General features: G+C 51.5%; 1 protein-coding gene across 1 annotated transcript; it reads right to left on the bottom strand.

The window, feature by feature from the left end:
* Positions 1-1,961: 1,961 nt before the first annotated feature.
* Positions 1,962-15,573, bottom strand: LOC130478408 (afadin- and alpha-actinin-binding protein A-like). The gene is made up of 14 exons (XM_056850551.1): positions 15,344-15,573; positions 14,494-14,576; positions 13,600-13,757; positions 12,031-12,246; positions 9,930-10,040; positions 9,664-9,799; positions 9,319-9,394; positions 8,136-8,286; positions 7,979-8,039; positions 7,333-7,481; positions 5,305-5,478; positions 3,807-3,924; positions 3,308-3,497; positions 1,962-2,127 (listed from the first exon to the last, which is right to left on the bottom strand). The coding sequence occupies exons 1-14, from the start codon at positions 15,571-15,573 to the stop codon at positions 1,962-1,964; spliced, it is 2,019 nt and encodes a 672-aa protein (XP_056706529.1).
* Between the last annotated feature and the right edge of the window lie 2,298 nt (positions 15,574-17,871).

The following is a 17,871-nucleotide window of genomic DNA, read 5'->3' as shown; positions in this document are numbered from 1 at the left end:
TTTATACCAAGGTAAGTTCATAAAGGAATCCAATTGTCACTGGTGATGAAAAGTACAGGCAGCAGATGCTGGAGGTGTGTACAGCAAGACGATACCTCTAGATTGGTAATCGTTTCGCATATGCTTCTTCAGTTGAATTAATTTCAGGGCGAACTGCCTCTATTGAAATAATAATTATTATCACCCAGTATGCACGCAACGATCATCGTCCTTAAACATGATAATGTATATACAATTGACATGAAACATTTCTTACCAATATCCTCCTAATATTAGAGATCTCCAGCTATTACAACTGATCTCCAGGCAACACAGGTCAGTTCAGCGGACCAAGGAGGTGTGGGGTTGCCAACCTCCAGGTGGTGGCTGGAGATCTCCAGCTATTACAACTGATCTCCAGGCAATAGAGGTCAGTTCAGCAGATCAAGAAGGTGTGGGGTTGCCAATCTCCAGGTGGTGGCAGGAGATCTCCAGCTATTACAACTGATCTCCAGGCAACAGAGATCAGTTCACCGAGAAGGTGGACTCTATGGCATTATACCCCATTGAAGTCCCTCCCCTCCCCAAAACCCCACCATCCCCAGGCATCCCTTCCCAAATCTCCAGGTATTTCCCCATTCGGAGCTGGCAATCCTACCTCAGGTGTTCTGCCCATCAGCCCGTGAACTAACTGCAATCTTAAGCAAAGCTACACCTTTTCAAGTCCATTGACTTTTCAGTTACAACTGATCTCTGCCACCTGGAGATCAGTTCACCTGGAGAAAATGGCAGCTTTGGAAGGTGGGCTCTATGGCATTCTACCCTGTTGAAGTCCTGCCCGTCCCCAAACTCCACCCTCCTCAGGCTCCACCCCTAAAATCTCCAGGTATTTTCCAACCCGGACCTGGCAACCCTAAGGATTCAGCCCGGCGTTTCCTATATGCATTTTGCTTGCTTCTACATTCTCTTTTTGACTCTAACCTAAACTATGCCTGATGTATAACCCCAGGCCATTTTGGGCAGATACACGGAGACTAAGAAAGGCTGTGGTGGTGATGGAAAACACGTCAAGTTACAGCTGAGTTTGGGTGACCCTGTAGGGTTTTTCAAGGCAAGAGACTTTCAGAGGTGGTTTGCCATTCCTGCCTCTGCTTAGTGACCCTGGACTACCTTGCAAGTACTAACCAAGGCCGACCCTTCTTCTGAGTCTGTAAAACGCCGTCAAGTCACAGCTGACTTATGGCAATCCCATAGGAATTTCAAGGCAAGAAGCAAACAGAGGTGGTTTTCTATTACCTGCCTCTGCATAGCGACCCAGGACTTCCTTGGTGGTCTCCCATCCAAGTGTTAACCAGGGCTGATCCTGCTTCACTTCCAAGATTTGAAAAGATCAGAGTCCATCCAGGTCAGAGCCAAGAAAGGCTCTATAAGTCAATAGTATTTCAGAACCCGCCCCCACCCCCCACGCACACAAACACAATGGAGCAGAATATTAACTGGGCTCTTATGACAAAATTTAAGGTTACATGCACAAAACAATCCCCTCCCAAACTTAGACCAGAAACCACACATTCTTAAAATAGATACTTTATTGATAGGTAGGAATAGTAAAATGGATATGAGACTGGAACAGAACTTCTGTTTTTAGACATTGCCTTTGTTGAAACATTCATAAATACCGACAGGCAAGAGGGGCTCACTTAAGAACTAAAATCCGTCCCCTCCTAAAAAACAGAAGGGCATTGGGTGAAACTCTTCCTCGTGTTTTGCATGGGGTGGCGCTCACGAAAACATCTTTACACAGACATAAAATTCAACAATATTATAGTTTATTTCTGGAGCCTGCGGATCTCTTCCACGTGCCACACTGCCTCCCCCTAGGGAGAAAGGACCTCCACGAGCAGAATAGATCCACCCACCGGATCCCACCCACGAGTTCTCTTTCCCTACAACTGTAGCAGCAAATTATGCTTAGATCAAATTTACAGATATTCGTGGATTCCAATAATATGGTGTCCCAAGAAGGAACTCTCCACAGAACAATCGAAGAAGTCGCCCGGAAAGTCATCCTCCATAGCCAACTCCGTCTGGCAAGCTGCGTCTTGGTGATTCTCTTTTCTTCGGCTGAGCCGCGGCGAAGAAACAGGCCTAGGGAGGAGACAGAGAGAAGACCAAAAGAAGTACAGGAGAGCCGCCTGCTTCTAACTCCTCCTGGTTCACGGGCGCCCCAAACTCTGGAGACCCCAGTCATCCCCAGCTGCTAGTTTGAGTGCCGAAGGGGAAAGAGTCGAGACAGTGCAAAGCCAACGTCCAAACGGAGAATGCTATTAAACCCCAAGCAGTTGGGGGTACCAAGCCTGAGACAAACCCTTCTGTCCTTTTCTGCCACCCCCTCAAACAATCTTCCATAAACCCGCCAGCCTGGGACACAGACCTGGCAACTAGGACATGTCCCCCGCCAGGTTTGCGGGGATGCACGGCTTAGTTGCATCTAGACTGGACTACCGCAATGCTCTCTACTTGGGGCTGCCCTTGAAGAGTGTTCGGAAGCTGCTGCTACTGCAGAACGCTGTGGATAGAGTGCCGGTGGGGGCCAGCTATCAGGAGCAGGTGACCCCCGATATCGCAGCAATTAAACTAGCTACCGATCCCCTCCTGAGCCCAATTGAAGGTTTTGGTTTTGACCTTTAAAGAAAACAAAAGAAAAGAGGGCCGCACCAAAACATACGGAGACAAAAAACAGCAATTGGTGCAAGGGTATTTGATAATTAAACTGCCCCTGTGTGTTTCACATAGAAGAAGAAGAGTTGGTTTTTATATGCCGACTTTCTCCACCCCTTAAGGAAGACACAAACCAGTTTACAATCCCCTTCCCTTCCCCTCCCCACAACAGACACCCTGTGAGATAGGTGGGGCTGAGAGAGCTGTGACTAGCCCAAGGTCACCCAGCTGGCTTCGTGCTTAGGAGTGGGGAATCAAATCCGGTTCTCCAGATCAGACTCCACCGCTTCAAACCACCGCTCTTAACCAGTAGACCACTATATACGTTTCCTCAGGGGATCTTTCTTAACTCAAACGTCTCAAGCAAGCAATGAAGGGGAAGGTAGTTGTGAGTTTCCTGCGTTGTGCAGGGGGTTGGACTAGATGACCCTTGAGGTACCCTTCCAGCTGTGTTTGTAATGGATCCCCCAAGAGCCCCATGCAGTCAGATGTGCCCCCAGCCTATCTGAGAAAGAAATCCCTCTGCAAACTCTTCTACAGCAAAGAAGCTTTGCCCGTCGTGCCCAATGAGACCAGGAAGAACGAAATAGCCCAGGGTTCAACTTACCCACTGGCTGGGAGGCGCACTGTTTGCCTGTACAACTCTGCTTTGGCAGAGGGGCTAGGACTACAGGCCGGGGACAACGGCTGGCTTCTGAAGAGTGCCATCGGGGTGCAGCTGGGAGTGATGACGACTTTGGGGTACGGGGTACTGATGGGCCGGGATCCCCTGCTCAGTCTGTGTAAGTGGTCGTGTTCTTTCAAAAGCAAGGGGGTGAAAAAGAGAAGTTAGCAGCCGAGTTGCGCTGGTACTCGTGGGATGGAGACCAGGATGAATATCGTGATAAAGGATTTCGCAGCCCCTTAGGTGCACATCTATGGGACTTAACTCCCCCTCCCCAGTTCGTAGTCTCTGTGGTTACCCGTGGGAAGAAGGGGGATGCCAAAGGAACGAAATCCTCAGACTATGCACCCAGTTCCCCATCAATAAAGGAAGGACCAAGCCTGTCCTAACTGGATTTGGTGACCGTCCTAAAGGATCAGCTTCCTCCCCAGAGTCCACATACCTCTGGCAGCAACGGGGGCAGATAGTCTCCGCTTGGGGTCTCGGATGTCTAGCCTCGGCAACGATCTTAAGAACTCTTGCTTCAAGAGAAGAGCCTTCTCTTCCTCAAACTGCTTCCTCTGTTCAAGGGAGGGGAAAAATTCCAGGCTCTGACTCGAGCTATTCCAAAACTACTCAGAGAGTCTTCTTCTCCAGGGCCTGGTTCTTTCAGAGATGGGTCAGTCTGTCAGGGCTATACCACTTCAGACCACAGGCAGAGGCTGACACAGCTGAACACCCCTCCGTACGGTCTGGGACCTTTGGATCTGCGGGACCGCCTCTCCTGGTCTGTTCCCCAGAGGACTCTTCGATCATCCCATACCAACCTTATGGTGGTCCCCAGTACGAGGAGTGTCCGGCTGACTTCGACCAGGGCCTTCTCTGCCCTGGCCCCTGCCTGGTGGAACAGCCTCTCTAGCGAGACCAGGTTCCCTATATAGGAATGCTGGCCTCTTCTAACCCTCACTGCTGTTATACTTTTCCCTATATCGAACTGGGGCTTTAGTCCATCTGCTCACCTAGTTGTCTTGGCCGGGGAGAGTGGGGTATTAAATGGAAATAATAATAATAAATTAAAAAACGATTTGCTGCTCATCAAGAAGAAGATGCAGGACTAGATCTTTTAGAGCAGGTGGGGCCAGGTGTCATCCCTCAAGATAACCAGGTTGGTTGGTCCTTTGGCTTCCACCCATCACCCTGGCCACGGGCAAAGCCTCGGAGGGGTTGCCAGCCTTCAGGTGGGGCCAGGTGATCTCCCGGAAATACGACTGATCTCCAGATAACAGTGATCAGTCCCCCTGGAGAAAATGGCAGCTTCCAAGGGTGGACCACACCAAAGTCCCTCCCTTCTCCAAACCCCACTCTCCCCAGGTTCCACCCCAAAATATACAGGGATTCCTCTAACCTAGAGTGGTTAGTGGTTAAGAGTGACAGGTTAGTAAGTGGAAGACCCAGGATCAAATCCCCACTCACGCTATGGAAGCTAGCTGGGTGACCTTGGGCCAGTCAGAGAAGAAGAAGAAGAAGAGTTGGTTTTTATATGCCGACTTTCTCTACCACTTAAGGAAGAATCAAACCAGCTTACCATCACCTTCCCTTCCCCTCCCCTCAGCAGACACCCTGGGAGATAGGTGGGGCTGAGAAAGCTGTGACTAGCCCAAGGTCACCCAGCTGGCTTCATGTGGAGGAGCGGGGAAACCAACCCAGTTCACCAGATTAGCCGCCGCTGATGTGGAGGAGTGGGGAATCAAACCCGGTTCTCCAGATCAGACTCCACCGTTCTTAACCACTACACCACGCTGGCTCTCTCAGTCACCCTCTCAGACTAGCCTACCTTGCAGGGTTGTCATGAGGATAAAATGCAGGAGAAAGAGAACAACGTAAGCAGCTTGGGGTCCTCATTGGGGGCAAAGGTGGGGCATACATGACTTAATTAAAAAAAGCCCACCACCACCACCTACCTCCCACCCCAGCCGAATGGCTGCCTCTGTGAAGTTCTTCCGCTCCACCTCGAAGGCCTGCCTCTGCTCCTCAAAGATGGCTCGCTCTTCCTCCAATCGCTGCTGCTCCTCCAGGAAGTAGGAGCCCTGCAGGTGAGCCGGAAGCTCCGCGTGGACAGAGGCAGCCAGCTGCTCCTGGAAGCAGGAGACCCATCACTGGGGAGAGGGGCCAGGGTGGGAATAAGGCAGCCGCACCGCCTCTTACAAACCTGCGTACCCCGGGACACAAGCACAGGCCTTCCGCTACGAGCTTGTAGTCGTTTTATACCACATTGACTGTCAAATTCTCGAACCATCCTCGGCGTCAACGTTCAGGAAGAGTGTTGTGAAATCTAAGGTCATCTCCAGCCCCCCCAAATACACACAGGAAGCTGTCTTCCACTGAACCACGCCCTTGGTCCATCAAGGTCCGTATCGTCTACTCAGACTGGCACCAGCCCTCCGGAGTCTCAGGCACAGAGGTCTTTCCCATCACCTACTGCCTGGTCCTTTCAACTGGAGATGCCGAGGATTGAACCTGGGACCTTCTGCATGCCAAGCAGAGGTTCTACCACTGAGCCACCGCCCTCTTCCCGATGAAACATGCCAGGCCAAAGCAGATGTGATGTGCGGAACAATCTGCGACTAGATTTCTCCAGCATTTTTGTAAAGAGTAAGTTGCCACTTTGGGAGATGGCTTTCCATGGGGGAAAACATGTCAAGGGGGATAGTTAGCGGAAATTGGTGCCACTGCAGCCCAAATCCTGGGTTGTTTGGGGGTACAGCTGCCATTCCCCCTTTGAAACTAGATCTACTGTTCACAGATTCTCTCCCTCCCTGCCCAATTGCCCAATCTAGTTTAGCCCTCAACAGAAAGGAGGGAAGTGTCACAGACCGGACACACTCTTCAGCAGTTCCACCACTAGATGGAACTTCAAGGCAGGGAAAGGCAGCAAGATCTGAGTCAATAAAGTAAAAAACAGGGTATTCTGTTGTTTATGCCCGAGACCCACCCACTGCCTAACCCCCTCCGCCAGCACAGATAAGCTCTCCAACACCACCGGCAGAAGAGTTAAACTTCCTTTAAAAGCCTCAGCTTAATTTAAAAGAAAAAGGAAAAACAAGTGTATAGTCCCCATAAGCTTGCCTGGTCATATTTTAAAGTTGTGTGAGCAATGCACGGGGAAATCTTGGACGTTAGAGAAGATGAAGCAAGTAGTTTGGGGGAGAGGCAAGGGAGAATTAGAATAAGAACATAAAGAAAGGCCCTGCTGGATCAGACCCAGGCCCATCGAGTCCAGCAGTCTGTTCACACAGCGGCCAAGCAGGTGCCTCTAGGAAGCCCACAAGCAAGACGACTGCAGCAGCATTATCCTGCCTGTGTTCCACAGCACCTAATATCATAGGCATGCCCTTCTGATCCTGGAGAGAATAGGGATGCATCATTACTAGTATCCGTTTTGACTGGTAGCCATGGATAGCCCTCTCCTCCATGTTGACCAGTAGCCATGGACAGCCCTCTCCTCCATGAACATGTCCACTCCCCTCTTAATGCCTTCCCTCCCCTCTTAAGTTGGCAGCCATCACCACATCCTGGGGTGGGGAGTTCCACAATTTAACTATGCATTGCAACAAGGATGGCTTCTTGCTCCTCCCCATGACAGGCAGGGCCAAAAGAAGTTATGCAAAACTGAGCCAAGTCACAGCACACACACAGGCCTCTGGGGTTGCCAACCTCCGGGTGGGACTTAGAGGTCTCCTGGAAGTACAACTGACTTCCAGACTACAGAGGTCAGCAACCCTGGGGGGTGGGGATAGCAGCTCTGGCACGTGGACACTATGGAATTACACGCTGTGGAGGTCCCTCCCCAAACCCTGCCCTCCTTACGCTTCCCCCCACAAATCTCCAGATATTTCCTAACCCAGAGTTGGCAACCTACAGGCCTATGATTCTGTCGCGTCTCAGAGACCTGCAGAGGCCAGGTTCCGCACACCAAAGGTTCCCTTTACCTGGAAACACCGCTGCTGCAGGGAAATCAGTGCTTTGCTCTGCTCGATCTCCTCTTTCAGCTTCATGATCTCCTTGTCGTGGTCCGTGATGCTGATTACCGGGTCTTGCTCGTCCCCCTGGGGCAAGCGGGAACCAGAAACCCTCACAGCTGGAAGAAGAAGAGTTGGTTTTTATGTGACGACTTTCCCTACCACTGAAGGAAGAATCAAACCGGCTTACAATCACCTTCCCTCCCCCTCCCCACAACAGACTCCCTGTGAAGTAGGTGGGGCTGAGAGAGCTCCAAGAGAGCGGTGACTAGCCCAAGGTCACCCAGCTGGCTTCATGTGGAGGAGTGTGGAAACAAATCCAGTTCACCAGATTAGCCTCGGCCGCTCATGCGGAGGAGTGGGGCATCAAGCCCGATTCTCTAGATCAGAGTCCACCGCTCCAAACCACTGCCCTTAACCACTACACCACTCTGGAGAGTGGAAGGTAGAGGAGAGTTGGGTTGTGTGGATCCCCCCCCCCAAAGGTGTCAAGCTTGAGGAGAGAGGCCAGGGGGAGAAGGCCACCTCTGGGAGATGCAACATTTGGGGTGATCCAACCTGACCTGACCTGGATGGCCCAGGCTAGCCTGATCTCATCAGATCTCAGAAGCCATACCGTCTCTGAATTGGCACCACTGCTCCTGGAAGGCCTCATATGGAAAGTTTTGCTCTGCACCCTGAAATGAGAACGCCAGGTAAACACCAAAGGCAGGCAGCCAAGCAGAAGCGGAAAATGCTGGGGCTGCTGGGGAGAAGTTCCCCGGTTCTCTTACGTGGGTAATGCCTCCGTCGGTCCCCATCTGCTGCTGGACGTCCAGGCCCACTTGGGTCAGCAGCTTTTTCAGCTTGGCGTTCTCCAGAGCCAGGTGCTGCTCCCGCTGTTCCTGCCTGGCCAACTGGACGCGGTAGAGCTCTTCCTCTTTCCTGCCAGGCCGAAAAACAGACATGCTTCTGCCTACAGCCAAAAGGCCTTGGGTCATAACTAGGGTTTGCCAACCCCCAGATGGGACCTGGAGATCTCCTGGAATTACAACTGATCTCCCGACGATGGAGATCTGTTGCCCTGGAGAAAATGGCTGCTTTGGAGGGTGGACTCTGTGGCATTATACCCTGCTGAGGTTCCTCCCCTCCTCAAACCCTCCTCCACCCCCAAATCTCCAGGAATTCCCCAAACCAGAGCTGGCAACCCAAGTCACAACAGACAGCTGGACAGGTCTGACCACCTTAGGACTATTTAAGAACACAAGAAAGGCCCTGCTGGATCAGACCAAGGTCCATCAAGTCCAGCAGTTTGCTCACACAGTGGCCAACCAGATACCTCTAGGAAGCCCACAAACAAGACGACCGCAGCAGCATTATTCTGCCTGTGTTCCACAGCACCTAATATAATGGGCCTGCTCCCCTGATCCTGGAGAGAATAGGTGTGCATCATGACTGGTATCCATTTTGACTGGTAGCCGTGGATAGCCCTCTCCTCTACGAACATGTCCACTCCCCTCTTAAAGCCTTCCAAGTTGGCATCCATCACCACATCCTGGGGCAGGGAGTTCCACAAGTTAACTCTGCGTTGTGTGAAGACTATTTATCCATTGCTAAATAGAGGGCAGGGTTGGGGAAGGACCTCAGCTGGGTAGAACCCCACAGAGTCCACCCTCCAAAGCAGCCATTTTCTCCAGGGGAGCTGACCTCTGTTATCTGGAGATCGGTTGTAATTCTGGGAGACCCTCCAGGCCCTATCTGGACGTTGGCAACTGTAGTCAGAGGAGAAAAGGGCATTGTGGATAAGGTAAGGGGGAGAGCAACCCTGACTCACAGCCAAAGCCCCATGAATAGAGGAGAGACAGATTAACCAAGCAGTACCCTTGTCTGCAGCCAGCTTGTGTGAACATTTCTCATGGCCGCAACCCCACCCAGGTCCTCCTTCCTGAAACACGGCTGGAGCAGCCAACTACTTACTTGACAAGAGATTTCCCTGTTTTCCAGGTTGACCTCTTACCATCGGGCCGGGTCAGAGCATTGAGAATCTCGATTGCTGGGGACGGCAAAATAAATGCTTCAGAGACTCAATGGCCACAGTATCTTCCTCTGCCTCCAACCCCCCCCCCCCAAATAACAGGATCTAAAAACTTCCAAAGATCGTCATCATTATCCTAGAGCACAATTTCCCATCAAGGAATTTACCGAAGAGTTAAACCCAGTTAGAATCATAGAGTTGGAAGGGACCACCAGGGTCATCTAGTCCAGCCCCCTGCACAATGCAAGGATTTCACAATATGGTCTCTCTCACACACACACACACACTTCCTCTCTTGTCCCTCTTCTCCGTCACCAGCTGGCTCATCTTCTCTTTCAGCCGGGTCACCTCCTGCTCCTTCCTCTTCGTTTCATGGAGGTGCTGGGCCGCTCGGCTGGCCAGGGCGTTCAAGAGCTTGGTGATCTGCGGGCGGCAGGTGCAGACTTACAGGTATGGCAGCGGCCGATTCCCCTCGGCACGCCCCTCGGCCTGACCACCACAAAACTCAGAGCACCTTCCCCTCTCCTTTCCTCCGCTGCCTCGGCCTGCTCACCTCATCCTTCTCTCCTCTCAACAGGTCATTCAGGTGTTTGTTCTTGCTCTGCAGCTGCTGTTCCTTGGAATGCACAGCCGCGATTTCCCTCTCGCAGGTTTCTACCTGGTCCTGACGTTTCAGGGAGCAGGAGAGAGAGAAAAGGTGAGAGAATCCACATGAAGCTGCCTTATATCGAATCAGACCCTCGGTCCATGAAAGTCAGTATTGTCTACTCTGACCGGCAGCAGCTCTCCAGGGTCTCAGGCGGAGGTCTTTCACATCACCTACTTGCCTAGTTCCTTTAACTGGAGATGCCGGGGATTGAACCTGGGACCTTCTGCGTGCCAAGCAGATGCTCTGCCACTGAGCCACAGCCCCTCCCCAAGCTAGAGGTAGGCAAGAACAGAGTTCGCACACAGAGAACCGAGTGTTGCATTCCACGGGCCTCAGGTAGGACCCGAATTCCACCGGGGAACAGGGCAGGGGGAGGTGGATTGAGTCTCTCAGTTCCCGGGAAAGTTCCTGCTGGGCCACTGGTGGCCAGGAACAAGCAGAGGGGTCCCCCATTCGAGTATTAACCAAGGCTGACCCTGCTTAGCTCCCGAGATCTGATGAGATCCAGCTAGCCTGGGCCGTCCAGGTCAGGGACAGAAGGGGCTTCCCCATCTCTGCACAGAAACCCTGGACTTCCTAGAGATCCCACATCCAAATACTAACCAGGGCTGACCCTACTTAGCTTCTAAGATCTGAGAAGATCAGGATAGCCTGGGCGGGGGGCACTTATTTCCTCAGTGATGTCGCCACGTGGTGTTTTACATGATTATCTGGTGCAACAAATTCACGAAACTGAGTACAAGGAAGCAAGCCCTGGGGGGGTCAAGCAAGTGCCCACAACCCTATACCCAGGAAAGCCCCCCCCGTCCGCCGATTGCTACAGCTGCCCTTTCCAGCAACTGTAGGGTTTATATTCCCACGCAGGCACTTCAGAGAGCATATCAGGAAAATCCTAGGCTGAACCCCATTTGCTCAGTGGAAGTTTAAAGCTGCTTCATGGTCCAGAGACAGAAATTTTTTTTTAAGCATGTGGGTGGTTGTAAAAATCGAAGGGAGACAAAAAGCAGCAATTGGTGCAAGGGAAAAATATTGCTTGCTTGGGGTGTTTGAGTTAGAAGAAGAAGCAGAGTTGGTTTTTATATGCCTCTTAAGGGAGACTCAAACCAGCTTACAATCACCTTTCCCTTCCCCTCCCCACAACAGACACCCTGTGAGGTAGATCGGGTTGAGAGAGCTGTGACTAGCCCAAGGTCACCCAGCTGGCTTCGTGTGGAGGAGTGGGGACACAAATCCAGTTCACCAGATTAGCCTCCGCCGCTCATGTGGAGAAGTGGGGAACCGAACCCGGTTCTCCAGATCAGACTCCACTGCTCCAAACCACCGCTCTTATCCACTACACCACACCAGAGCCCCCCGAGGAGGCGTATGCGAAACGCGTAGGGGCAATTTAATTATTAAATATTTTTCCCTTGTACCAATTGCTGCTTTTTGTCTCCGTTTGGTTTGGTGCAGCCCTCTTTTTCTTTTGTGTGTAAAAACCAAATGGACCATTTGAAAGAGGCAACCTAAGGGCGCCATCCCATCCTCACCTCCTTCTCTCAAACCCTGGAGAATTGGGCAGGAGGCAGCCTGGTTCTGCAGCAAAACCCCTGCCCTTGGCAACTTTACCCAATTTTTCATTGCTGTTTTGAATGCACAAGGCATCATTTCACAGCCCTGAAAGACGGAGGGGCTGCAACACACAGTCCAGGAGTTCATTGTTCCCATAAAGTATTAAAAGGGTTTTGCCCTGTACAAAAGTCGTCCTTGAGTGGGAACGCGTTGATTTAGTTAGTTGCTGTTCCACAGAACATTTTTTGAACTATTCGTTACAGGACGGGACAGTTCTTTTTCCTTAATAACACTAATTTTTGCTGCATTCAGGAGATTCCTTTTAAACTTGCAACGAGGCAGCAACTCTTTCAAGTGATGCAATATATTTGAGACAGGAGGGGGAACCTGCGAGGAATTGCAGGGGGCACCTCACTTCCCCCTCCTCCGGGGGTGGGTGGGCAGCAGCTCTTACCTTGAGTTTTGCCTGCCGTGCCCGCAGGTAGTCCAGCTCGCCAGCCCGCCGGATCTCCTCGGCTTCCAAGCCCCCCAGCTTGGCAGAAACGCCTTGGTAGAGATTCAGCAGCCCGCAGGTACCGTTGACCAGGGCCAGCAGGCTGAAGCCAAGCTTGGCATCTGCCCCAGAGCCGTTGTCATTGTAGAGCGCGGGCAGCCCCAGGGACCCCAGCTCCTGAGAAGAGGGGGGAAGAGGGAGTCAGAAGAAGCCCAGGGCCTACTTGGCACCAATGGCTCCCCACCAGCTCCAGTCCCCTTTCCTATTAGATTAGACCAGGGGTGGGGAACCTTTTTTCTGCCAAGGGCCATTTGGATATTTATGACATCATTCACGGGCCATACAAAATTATCAACTTAAAAATTAGCCTGCTATATTTGGTCAAACATTTAGCCAAGAGGCACGACCGGAGATGGCTCGAAGTGTCTGCCATGTAGAGCGACTTGCTTTTGAGCTCTGCTGTCCCCAGCTGGACCTAAGAGATTCAGGCAGGGCAGTATCCTTCTGAGCTAGAGATAAGCCAGGACCCATGGAGGGCCAGATAAAATGATTTCGCGGGCTTTATACAGCCCCCGGGCCTGACGTTCCCCACCTCTGGATTAGACCTTCACTACCCACTTCTTGGCCCAAGAACCTCCCACTGACTCTTAGCCAGGCCTTCTCCAAGTGCCCCCTTCCCCACCACCATACAGGACCAAACACCCTCATTCAGGCAATCAACCTCTGAAAAACCAGTGCCAGGAGGCCACATCTGTGCCCTGTGGTTGGACCTCCAGAGGAACTGGTTGGCCGCTGTGTGAGATGGGATGCTGGACTAGATGGACCCTCACCGGTCCAGCAGGGACCTTCTGATGTTCTCATCAGGAGAAGGCCTCGGCCTCTGTGTCCTGTTTTCTGTTGCCCCAGGAGGTCGGACCAGAACCAACAGGTTGAAATTAAATCCAAAGAGTTTCCGTCTAGACATTAGGAAGAATTTTCTAACAGTTAGAAGCGGTTCCTCGGTGGAACAGGCTTCCTCGGGAGGTGGTGAGCTCTCCTTCCCTGGAGGTTTTGAAGCAGAGGCTAGATGGCCATCTGTCAGCAATGCTGATTCTATGACCTTAGGCAGATGATGAGAGGGAGGGCACCTGGGCCATCTTCTGGGCATGGAGTAGGGGTCTCTGGGTGTGTGTGTGTGTGGGGGGGGAGGTAGTGAATTTCCTGCATTGTGCAGGGGGTTGGACTAGATGACCCTGGCGGTCCCTTCCAACTCTATGATTCTATTATTCTGACCAAGGAAAACCCAGTCGCTTCTCCTCCTCCAGTGGAAAACTCTTTCATTTGACTGAGGTAAGACAATAACAAGCCCTGCCTTACAATGGCCCCACCCACTTTCTGAAAAGCTTGGTGGGTGCCAAGGAAAGTATTGGCAGGCACCATGCCACCCATAGGCACCATGTTGGGTAACCCTGCATTAACACATGGTCGACTGTTTTGACCGTGTCCAGTTGGCAGGGGGCAGACACGCCGAGGCTTACGGCTGTTGCGTACCTTGTTGAGGTAGGAGATGCAGTGGTCCAAGTTGTCACTCCAGCAGAAGACGTTGCCCATGTCCCCAAGCCCCTCCGGGAGCTCCAGGGAGTCACTCCACAGAGCAGGAGACTGTCTGAGCCCGATAATGTCATTGGCAAGGAAGCAGGCCGGCATCTCTGCAAGGGAGGAAGAAGGCGTGGAATACAGACGACAGTTGTTTTCTGTTGCCCCAGAAGGTCGGACCAGAACCAACGGGTTGAAATTAAATCAAAAGCGTTTCCGTCGAGACATTTAGGGAGAACTTTCTAACAGTTAGAGCGGTTCCTCGGTGGAACAGGCTTCCTCGGGAGGTGGTGAGCTCTCCTTCCCTGGAGGTTTTTAAGCAGAGGCTAGACGGCCATCTGTCAGCAATGCTGATTCTATGACCTTAGGCAGATGATGAGAGGGAGGGCATCTTGGCCATCTTATGGGCAAGGAGTAGGGGTCACTGGGGATGTGGGTGGGGGGAGGTAGTTGTGAATTTCCTGCATTGTGCAGGGGGTTGGACTAGACGACCCTGGTGGTCCCTTCCAACTCTATGATTCTAAGAAGGTTGAATCATGAGAAAAGGCACAGACTGTAAAAGGGGGGGGGCTGAGGGACCCCAGGAGTTGGAGTCTGGAAAGATGCTAGCCATGCTGGACTTTGGCAAGGAATAGGGGAGGGCCAACGTGGTGTAGCGGTTAGAGTGTCGGACTAGGATCTGGAAAACCCAGGTTCGAATCCCCCTCCCCCTGCCATGGAAGCTTGGCCAATCACACTCAATCATTTTCTCCAGGGGAACTGATCTCTATCGGCTGGAGATCAGTTGTAATAGCGAGAGATCTCCAGCCACCACCTGGAGGTTGGCAACCCTAGCTATTCCACAGTCACCTTTGGACGACTTGGCTCCCGGGGAAGATGAGACGGTGCAGGATTCCATGCTTCTGCTAGGCCGGGGAGGAGGGCGCTCAATCCTGAAAGCAAGGAAAGACACTCAACACTCTCACGCACTTCGGAAACCGTGCAAGCGCCCCAAATCTGAACCAGGTTCAAATCCCCACTCGTGCCATGGAAGCTTGCTTGGGGCCAGCCACACTCTCTTCACCCAACCTACCTCGCAGGGTTGTCGTGAGGATAAAACGGTGGAGAGGAGAATGGAGTCAGCCAGAGTGGGGACAAAGAAAGAGACCTTGGGCCAGCCACGCACTCTCAGCTCAGCCTACCTCACAGGGTTGTCGTGAGGATACAATGGAGGAGAGAAGAATGAAGTAAGCCAGTCTGGGGACAGAGACCTTGGGCCAGCCGCGCACTCACAGCCTGACCTACCTCGCAGGGTTGTCGTGAGGGTAAAACGGAGGAGAGGAGAATGAAGTCAGCCAGAGTGGGGACAAAGTAAGAGACCTTGGGCCAGCCACGCACTCTCAGCTCAGCCTACCTCACAGGGTTGTCGTGAGGTTACAATGGAGGAGAGGAGAATGAAGTGAGCCAGTCTGGGGACAGAGACCTTGGGCCAGCCACGCACTCTCAGCTCAGCCTACCTCACAGGGTTGTCGTGAGGATACAATGGAGGAGGAGAATGAAGTGAGCCGGTCTGGGGACAGAGACCTTGGGCCAGCCGCGCACTCACAGCCTGACCTACCTCACAGGGTTGTCATGAGGATAAAATGGAGGAGAGGAGAGGGAATCAGGCTGGCAAAGGTGTGGGGCTGTTTGCTTACCTGCAAAGGTTCCCCCCTCCCACCTGCCGCTCAACCCCTCTGGGAGCCCCGGCAGCGCCCCTCCGCGCCCACAACCAACCAGCAGCCCAGACACGCAAGTCTCATCCACACGTGCCAAACCTCGCCCAGCTTTCTGCCTCGCCGATGGAGCGCAGCCAAAGGAGCATCTGCTCTCACCTGCAATAAAGGCGGTTTTAAAGCTCCCGCCCCATCCCTCGCCGCTCGCCATTGGATGGAGCTGCTCCCAGGGCATGCAGGGATTTGTAGTTTGGGGCAGCCCCTCCCCAGCAGCTGCCACCTAAGGGTATACTGCCTGTGTCTATGGAGGTTCTGTTTAGCAATAAGGCTTAATGGTCATTCTCAGACTGATTCCTCCATGGAATGCCTTCCCCCATCGGCCCCGGAAACAGACAGTGAGCCCCCCGCCCACTGTTCTTCTGAAATCGAGACACACAACAGGCACCTGAGCTCAGTTGTTCAATATGCTTTTGCACATGCTGAATTAATCACCTCCAATACACTTTCAATGCACTTTAGCCATCGTTTGCAAGTGGATTTTGCCATTTCACATAGTAAAATGCAGTTGCAAACAGCATTGCAAGCTGATGGAACGCACATTATTCATAGGGTTGCCAACCTCCAGGTAGTTACAAGTCAAAGAACAGGCACCTCTGTGCTTATACCGTATAGGTTAGGTAATTAGCACAGGAGAAAATAATTCAAAATTGCAAAAATCTTATTACAGGAGAAAATAATTCAAAATTGCAAAAATCTTATTAATGCTAGACAGGTAGTAGCTGGAGATCTCGCATCACCTACTTGCCTAGTCCTTTTAACTGGAGCTGCCGGGGATTGAACCTGGGACTTTCTGCATCCCAAGCAGAGCCATGCCCCCCAAACACCCATGAAGGTGCCTTATACTGAATCAGACCATCAGTCCATCAAGGTCAATATTTCCTACTCAGATTGGCAGTGGTTCTTCAGGGTCTCAGGCAGAGAAAAGCCTTTCACATCACTTACTGCCTAGTCCCTTTAACTGGAGATGCCGGGGATTGAACCTTGGACCTTCTACAGGCCAAGCGGAGGCTCTTCCACTGAGCTACAAACGCTCCCTGAAGTGCTTTTTGTACATGAGTAGTGAGTAGGTATCCCTTGAAGTACCTTTACCTTTTCAGCTCTCATACAGCGATTCCATCATCCAAACATACCGAGACTCTTCCTGAACCCTCTGTGGTCTTTATTTAATAGATGCTGGTTACAGGTAGGCTTGGTATTATGTAGTTTATTATGTGTTCATTACGTATTCTTACCACGTTGTATTGTATAGCAGCGGATGTTTGTGTATGTCCTTTCATTATTTACAGGCTGACGAAGCTTCGGCAAAACGTGTGACATTATCCGGAGAGCACGTACTTACTGATGCAAGGCTTGTCCTTTTGGTGTAATCTACAAGTGGAGTCCTTCAGAAAGAGTAGATTGATTCTGGACTCTTGTGGACTGCTTTCGGATGCTATTGGCCTTGCAATTGGTTGTTACTTTGCAACTTTGTCTATAGTGTAAGTGTTGTTGGTTCATCTGCTGTTTGTTTTCACGTTGTAATATTTAGAAATTAGTATATGTGTCACTAGCATTTTAGTTGTTAGTAGTTTATGTTTTTGGCAATACAATTTTGATATCGAGCCTTCGTGCTGTTTTTTGTTTGTTGTTTGCATAACGTTCAGCATAGGTAATTTTTTTTCATTCGAGATTTCATCTAGGAAAGAATCACAGAATCATAGAGTTGGAAGGGATCACCAGGGTCATCTAGTCCAACCCACTGCACAATGCAGGAAATTCACAACTACCTCCCCCACACACCTTAGTGACCCTGACTCCATGCCCAGAAGATGGCCAAGATGCCCTCCCTCTCATCTGCCTAAGGTCACAGAATCAGCATTGCTGACAGATGGCCATCTGGCCTCTGCTTAAAAACCTCCAGGGAAGGAGAGCTCACCACCTCCCAAGGAAGCCTGTTCCACCGAGCAACTGCTCTAACTGTTAGAAAATTCTTCCTAATGTCTAGATGGAAACTCTTCTGATTTAATTTCAACCCGTTGGTTCTGGTCCGACCTTCTGGGGCAACAGAAAACAACTCGGCACCCTCCTCTATATGACACCCCTTCAAATACTTTAAGATGGTTATCATATCCCCTCTCAGTCTTCTTTCCACGAGTAGAGACATGTTAGTAAAAGAAGATCTTTTTTTCATTCTAAAGATCTCAGACTGTGTCACAATTCTCACCCACAACACCTGGCTGCTTGTCCACGCATAACCAGAAACTCCTGACCGTACTAGGGTCAGTTAGCAGGCGGGAGGAAGAGGGGGCGTGAGGGAGCTCACCAATGTACATACAATTTCTTCATTGCCTCGGGCTGGTGACGGCAGGAGGGTACAGGAAAGGGTACAGTCTGAGGGCCAGTGGCTACCAAAAGAGAAGGACGGGAGGGTTGAGGAACCCAAAGTCCTCTTAAATGCACACTGATTCACAGCATCTTATGGATTCTAACAGGG

This window comes from Euleptes europaea, chromosome 1 (genome assembly GCF_029931775.1).
Source record: "Euleptes europaea isolate rEulEur1 chromosome 1, rEulEur1.hap1, whole genome shotgun sequence".
NCBI lineage: Eukaryota > Metazoa > Chordata > Lepidosauria > Squamata > Sphaerodactylidae > Euleptes > Euleptes europaea.
This window is presented reverse-complemented; position numbering and strand designations above follow the sequence as displayed.